Below are 7,901 nucleotides of genomic sequence, written 5' to 3'. Positions count from 1 at the left end.
AGTCAATATGAAATTCACAGCCAATATGAAATTCACAGCCTTGGGAAATTCTTATTATTCAGTCAATAGGGAATTTACAGCTTATAGGGAATTCACAGCTTTAGGAAATTCAGTCAATAGGGAATTCATAGCCAATAGGGAATTCACATCCAAAAGGGATTTTACAGTCTATTGGTACTTCACAGCCATTAGGGAATTCACAGCCAATAGGAAATTCAAAGCCAATGAAGAAGTCACAGCTAATAAGAAACTCGCCGCTCATAGGGAATTCACAGTCAATAAGGAATTCACAGCCAATTGGGAAGTCACTGCCAATATGAAAATCATAGCCAATAGGGAACTCACAGCTGGCAGGGAATTCATAGCCAATAGGAGATGGCAGGGAATTCATAGCCAATGGGGAATTCATTGTAAATGAGAAAGACAAAGACTTACATGAATTTTGTGAAGCAGCTTTCACACTTTTGGGGGAATATGCTTCATACAGTGACATTTATTCTGTATTGAACTTTAATTAATTATTTTTACTACTTTCATCCACTTTGAGTTCTCTATACTGTATGAATTTTGGCAAAACTTTTGTGTTGTCTCTGTGCATGTAAGATATCCATATGAAACTTTGTTAACATGCTGCCTTGGACAATGCACACATTTGTAGCAACGTTCAAATTTCTTTCTCAAATGATAGTCGAGCAAAGTTCCTTTTCAACGGAATAAAAACAACCGAAAAGGATGGGTATCTGTGTGCGGTGCTCTTGTTTAATCAACTAGTTTTGAAGTATTCTTGGTATTTCATCTATATAAGCATAGTATTGTAAAAAAGTATTGACCTTGGGCCATAGCTCAAATGATGTTGAAGATATTACCATGAAATTTGGTAAACATGTTAACTATGTCAATGGGCTTATTGCCACCTACATGTATCAAGTTCCATTACTCTGGTTTCCAAGTACTTCTTGATCAGTGCCCCTAGACCATTGAGCAAAACAGATGTATGTTGGCTATGATGATCAGCTTGTTGTGATCCTAGCTCGTTTAAAATTTGTCAAGGTATTGTGATAGCTTTTGCGTCAGCCATACATAAAAAAATGAAACATGGTACACATGATGCCAGAGACAACATGTAGAGCAAGGGCGTTAACTCTGGCTTTGAAGTTGTTGAATTATGCCTCTTTCACACCAGGAGTGTCGAAGTTCCAGATTAATTTGTTGGAATAGGTCAGAAAGTCTCCCCAAAACGGGGTAAAATGGCATCCTAAATGCCTCAAATAAATTTTGTCTGGGGGCTTCGCCACTCTAGACCCCCATAAGGGCTCTGTCCCTTAACCCCGCCAGGTACATGTGGCCCCCGGAACCCCGGCTCATTTTTAGGATTGAGGATTTGACTCTGTTGACAACCCTGATGAGTTAAAAAAACACACACAAAAAGACATGTGTTGGCAATCACTCTAGGAACTGTAATATAACTAACTGTATATCATTTAGAAGTTTTATTGCATTTTATGGTCACAAATCAGTACAACCAGATCTAATGAAATCTGTAAGAAAACAACATAATAAATAGATATTCTCTATATACAAAATTGTATTAAATTGTATTCATTTGAAAGGCGCATTATGATAATATAACATTGTTAATAATTGTAAATCATATCTGATCACTAATCACACAATAATATACCAGAATGACTGATGGTGACATCCAATTTCTCAATTCACACTTTACAATTTTAATCTTCATTTGAGTGAAATTTTGAAAAAAAAAGTGTGAAATGGTAGGAAGGTAGTTATGACGTCACCACACTTGTTTCGTAGTGATGTCATTCAACGTCACTTTATGATTTTCGACGTTCAAACAACTATGAAAAGTTTTGGCTGATATGATGAATGTATCTTCTGAAATTCTTGAGCTAAAAGAATCCAATGGTGTATATCACTACAATGTTCAAGTAATATGATGTTATGCTGTTAAAAAATCTATTGACTACACAATAAACTTAAAAAAATGTAAAGTATTTTAGACAAAATATTCGTTAAATATTTGTTAAATCTATCCTGTATAATCTTAATATATCACATCAGCTTTTCTTTCGCAGGCTTATCAAAAGAGACCGAAACATTATACTTGATCATTCAGAATAATTAAACACTGCTTGTTGTAGACAAGGGGAAAAAGAAGCCAGACAAACAGGCATTGCTGGGTTTCATAGGAATGCAAAATCAATCTCAAACAGTGGGTGGAAAACAGAACTGGGTATTATTGAAACAATCCATCTTATGACAAAAGATCAACACTGGACCTTGGTCTTAATGCACTTACAAAATTAAGTGTGCAAAAAGTATTCCTGTATCTCTATTGTTTGCTTTACATTATCAAATCAAAGCACCCCCCCCCCCCCCAATGATAAGAGGATTTACGTTTTTTTTAATTTTTCTCCTTAAAACACATTGTAAAGAAAGAAAAATATGAAAAATCTTTCATATTCAAAAGTTTGAAACGTAAATTGTTTTAGACAATATAATTATTCTGAAAAATGATTGTTAGATTATTGGTGTCGAACCATGAAATTTCAATGAGTATTTCTTAAAATGCATGACTTGTAGAGATTGTAAAATTGATTGTCTGAAATTACATAGAATTGCTATTACAGATTTTAGGCTTTGAATAGAGTTAGAATGATTCTGTAATTAAGCTTATACATGTATGTATATCATACGAGAAAAAATATGTCTGATTCATGAAATGCTTTGGAAATTAGATAATGATTCTACAATTATAAACATAAAATAATTGTGTCACCACGGAAACGAAATTATCACAGTTAAGCTTAATATTTCACTAACACAAAAACAATACAAAATGGAAATAAATTTGGTAAAGTGGTCCTAAGTATATAATGCACTAGATGTAGTTTTGTATACGTAAATATCTAATTAAAACAAGATTTATTGTATCAAGTATAAAACTCATTTCAATGTTATTCAATCAACATTTCTGCCCACGACATTTTTTCCTATCACAGTTTCAATATCATTACTTTTGAAGCACCCAGTATGTATATATTACTGTATTCGATTTCTTCAACAAGCAATATACCCCTGCTGTTTTTTTATAAACCAACTAGAACACAACCAACTAATCACTTTAGTCTTCAAGTCCGATCCAAAATTTTAAAATTATAACTCCACAATGCCAACCAAATACGTAGGTACCGGTAATTACACAATGCCAACCAAATTCTGAGGTGCCGGTAATTCCACAATGCCAGCTGAATACTAAGATACCGGTAATTCCACAAATTCAGCCAAATACTAGGGCACCGTTATTTCGCAATGCCTACTAAATTCTAAGGTACCGGTAATTCCACAATGAAACCAAATAATAAGGTACCGGTTATTCCACTTTGCCAACGTTGGCAAATACAAAGGTACCGGTTATTCCACAATTCCATCCATCGTCTAAGGTACCGGTATTTCCACAATTCCAACCAAAATGTTTGTAATCATCTTAGGCAAAGGTATATTTCTTGTTGAAGAAGACGAATTCTACTTTAAGCACAACGCATATTATAGTAAAACCAAGCAAATCACACAAATTCCCCTAAATCTTCATAAAAATTATATCCATTATTAAGACCGCCCATGTTCCTTTCCACCGAGACCGCACGTGAAAGCCGTGCAGTGCTTTTGTTCTTTTCCATACTCTCCTTCCGGATGAGCGAAGACCTTCCGGTTGTGAGTGGCGTCGCCAACTTTGGACCCGGCGTCTCAGAGCGACCAGAAAGGGTAACATTTAGGCCGCCATTGATGTGCTCCGCGTATCCATTCATTTCCGGTTCGTGCCCATCGTCTTTTGAACTTATATCAATGGAGTTATGAACAATGGGCGCAGTGTTTGACAAATTAGATAGATTTGTGAACGACTTTGACTTTCCCATACTTGCCAGCGATTTAGGCGCAGGAATCCTAGACCTCTGCTTAACTCCATCAGCTTTGTCTTTACGTGGTTTCACATTGATTATTTCTTTTAGTTTACTTATTAATCCATCAGTACCACTTTTGTTTTCTTTCTCAAAAACGTCACTGTCGTCACTAGATTTTGAACTCACGCGTCGCAGTGGCATACTAGGACGCGGCGGCGTTGACATTGGGCGCGGTGGCTGTCGACTTGGCGTCGATGCACGTGACGAATTCGAGCTTGAAGTTGTCGTCGTTCTTGGGGATGCGGGTCTAGTAACCACTGGCGACGCAGGTCGTGCTGGCTGTGACGTCACTTTAGGTGACGCTGGGCGAGGAGGGTGTGACACAGTACGCGGTGGTTGTGACGTCACTTTCGGGGAAGAAGGACGAGGAGGATGTGACGTAGTTCTAGGGGATGGTGGACGTCGTGATACAACGGCTGGGCTAGGAGAACTTGGTCTACCATTGACAGCAGTACTGCGCGCGGAAGTGACGCCATTTGTTATAATACCAGAAGCAGCACCGCTACTGGATACAGAACTAGTTCTTGACGTAGGCTGAGGTCGCGTCGAAGTTTGAGAAGCACGTCTGTTTGACCTTGACACTAACGGTGACGTCACGTTAGACGAACTCTTAGTTGACACAGATAAAGGCTTCCTTCGAACATTCTTGTTACTGTCCAATGACATTTCATCGTCATTACAACTACTGTTTGATTTTGATGAACGTGAGCGCGTTTTAACAACTTTACTACTGTTTGCACTACCAGGAGTTTCATTCACAGAGTTCTTCAGCTCCTGCTGCCGGAGCTCATGGAAGAGCGCCTCCATTGTGGCGTACATTTCCGGATCTTCCGGTGGCGCGTCCAATTGGTCAGGGTTAATTTCCATTACACCATTTATTGGCAATGTGAGCTTGGCTTTGATCTCTTCAAAACTCATTGGTTCTTCTTGTTCAAGTTCTAACGTTCTGTCGAAGGAGTTTGGCGTCATACAACGCCTTAAATGTGGATTAACAGTCCGAGTGGGTTTAGTTTTCTTTACCTTTGTCTTAGTTTGTTCAACAGCGGTTTGAACCCAAGCTTGCGTTCGGTCAAATACTTTTGGCTCAGCGGTTTTTACAGTTGAAGTCTTATTTTTCGGAATGAGCTGGCGGGGCTCGACGCTTTGAGGCCGCTGCCGTGGCGTTCCGGGATTCATTCGTGTGGGTGTCCGCGCGCGGCCATCTTCCGTTCGCGCACGCGCGAGAACCTTGCCCTTACCCGTGGGACTTGCAGCGGACTTAGCCCTTAAAGCATCATTTTCATCCTGAATGTCTATAGAGTGTTTATTTTCTGACCGATCAACGTTCACCACTATCACAGTCTCTCCCTCGCTTTTCTGTTTAGTCAGAGTTTTACGCTCAGTACTTTGAGACCTGTTAGAATTATTAAACACGGACAACGGAGGGTCTTTCATTTGTTCCTTCGCCTCACTCATCCGTGCGCGACTCGTAGTAGCGGAGGTTGCCCGTAACGTGGACGTTTTGTTCAAATACGGCCCTGGGGTCATAGAACGGCCAAAGTTCGCTGTGGGGGGCCGTGAGTTGGAACCGTAATTTGGTCCCGGTGTTGTGGAACGTTTCTGGAATATTTCCTTATACGTCTGTTCTTTGCTTCTATCGGCTGATCGCACGCCGGAGGCGTGTGCACGAGCAATGATGGTTGATTTTTTCGGTGTCGGCGGCCGCCCAACGCGTGTTTTCTCGCTGGCACTTATTTGTTCAATAGCCTCGGTCTGAGGAAGAGACATTTTTCTAGAAATTTTCGGCGTCACCGGCCGCGGTAAAAAAGATGGCGTCGTTCTGCCGGAGGGAGTTTGTGGCCGCATATTGGATGACTGGTTACCACTTTGGGAACTAGTTTCTGAAATGTTTGATTGCATTATTTCATTCTCAATTTCATCGAGTTCATTGCATTCGTTATCATCTTTATCATACGAAAACGAGGCGTAACCAACGTTCAGCGGTTTCGACTCAGTGACCTCACGTGGCTCACTACTAGCACGTGCGTTTGACCGTAATTGGTCAAGTCTATTTTTATCCTCTGCGGATGAACACGGTGTGTACGAATTTGATCGCAAGAAATCCGAACTTGTTCCGAATGAATAATCCGAATCTACTGACGAAGGAGATAATACTGGCTTAGCATTCCCATTTTCAACGTTTAAGTTTCGTCCATCGTCAATACTCGATTCATACGAATGTAGGGAACTTTGCGAACTAGCTCTGCTACTGAAATTAGTCCGTGAGCTGTTCTGAACTGTGCACGAGGCGTCACTAACAGACGACGCGTTCGACCTTGAATTTTTAAGTCCTTGGTGACTTGTGTTCGAAATTGAGGATCGAACACTGGTGCTTGACGCCGTCCTTGACGGAGCCTTGTAGTGACTTGATCCAGTGATCAAGTTCGGTGCACTAGTTACTGACTTCACACCTTTAAACCCTGTACCTCCTACTGAAGACGATGTTCTATCAGAAGCAGGTGAAGTCGAATACCCACTACTTGAGTCCAAGTTCATCGTGGGTTTAGCAGGCGTAGCTGGCTTCAAACCAGAGTTGACCTTCGAACTCACCGACCTATAATTGTATGCACTTTTCGCAGAGGTGGACCGGTTCGTTTTAGTACCAGTGTTTCGAAAACTGTCCACACTGCCTTGTGACCGAGGAGATTCAGAACTGGCCTGCGATTCCGTATTTCCGTTGGGCACTGTCATTGCGTTGTTGAGGAGATTTTTAAACTCCCCCAATGACATTGTGCTGATCTTTTCGATCGCGAACGCACTAGCGTCAGTAGCCATTTCTGACTCGGATTCACGACTCTTTGTAGATTCCGATGACGTCTGACGTCGTACTTTGCCTCTAGGCGTCGATTGCTGATTGGTCAATTTACCATCACGTGACGATCTGAAGTGAGACAAAAACGTATTCAAACAACCATTTGAATAAAAACATCTCTAAATGTCTCTCTGTCTGTCTCTATGTCTGTCTGTCTTTTTTTCTATCTGTCTGTCTGACTGTCTTCTCAAATTTATTAGGTGTTAGAAATTGGCATACCATTACTGTATCTACAGGCACGCGTATGTACCGAACATTTACTAATAATTATCCACATTTCATGCACACAACTAAAGGACCGACTGATAAACGCTCACCAAGGTCTTCCGAAGATTAATGCATATATTCAAGTTCCATATTTTGATCATATCATAATATTCACATAATCAGATGTGGTTTTGTAACCCAAATCATGCTCTAGAATTTCAGATCTATTCAATCTTACTATATCAGCATTGCAATGTTGAAAAGCTGCCAGATTTGCACTTGTTTTCTCATTATAGAATGACTGTGAGATAGTTCCATTATTGACTCCGATAATAATTGTAAATAAACTTCAAGGGACATCAGCTAATTTCTATAAAGACATGGGTACCGGGTTACAGATTTATCAAACCAAAATCAGTTGCAATAAATTGAATTTTGATTAGGCACATTCAGGGTTGAAGTTTGTGGCGTCTTGGGTTTAGAGTTTAGTTTTTTATGCAAATCATCTCTCGTTATTTGAATAAGTTGAGCACACAATTATCAATTCCCGTTACCACGGTGAAGCATAAGCTTTGCTGAAACATGTTTCTCTGCATCAAATGAAGATGTTTTAATGATAATGAATTCATAAAGATCATTTCGAACACTGAACACTTATTTGGAATCATGTTCGGAAATGTCGAAATTCTCCTAAGCTAATGAAACTGTTTTATTAGGAGCAATTGACTTGATGTCCTTAACTCGTCATTACCCCTAGAGTAAGAAAGCTATTGCTTAATTATAGGCTGTTTTAAGTGTTAAGACATGAACCCTGTCTGCTCAAATTCCAAAATTTCGATCCCCCACCGACCTATTGAAAA

The 7,901-nt window shown here is 39.9% G+C and overlaps 1 protein-coding gene across 2 annotated transcripts in view; it reads right to left on the bottom strand.

Annotated features, from left to right (window-relative positions):
- Positions 1-1,477: 1,477 nt before the first annotated feature.
- The window catches only part of LOC128231728 (proteoglycan 4-like), a 39,695-nt gene continuing 33,271 nt past the window's right edge, over positions 1,478-7,901 (bottom strand). For both annotated transcript variants that reach the window (XM_052944862.1, XM_052944863.1), the window contains exon 5: positions 1,478-6,903. In XM_052944862.1, coding sequence (XP_052800822.1) covers positions 3,588-6,903 — 3,316 coding nt within the window. In that variant the 3' untranslated portion in view covers positions 1,478-3,587. The remainder of the gene's footprint in view (positions 6,904-7,901) is intronic.

Source organism: Mya arenaria, chromosome 4 (genome assembly GCF_026914265.1).
Source record: "Mya arenaria isolate MELC-2E11 chromosome 4, ASM2691426v1".
Lineage (NCBI taxonomy): Eukaryota > Metazoa > Mollusca > Bivalvia > Myida > Myidae > Mya > Mya arenaria.
Note: the sequence above shows the minus strand (reverse complement) of the source record. Positions and strands in the feature narration are given on the sequence as shown.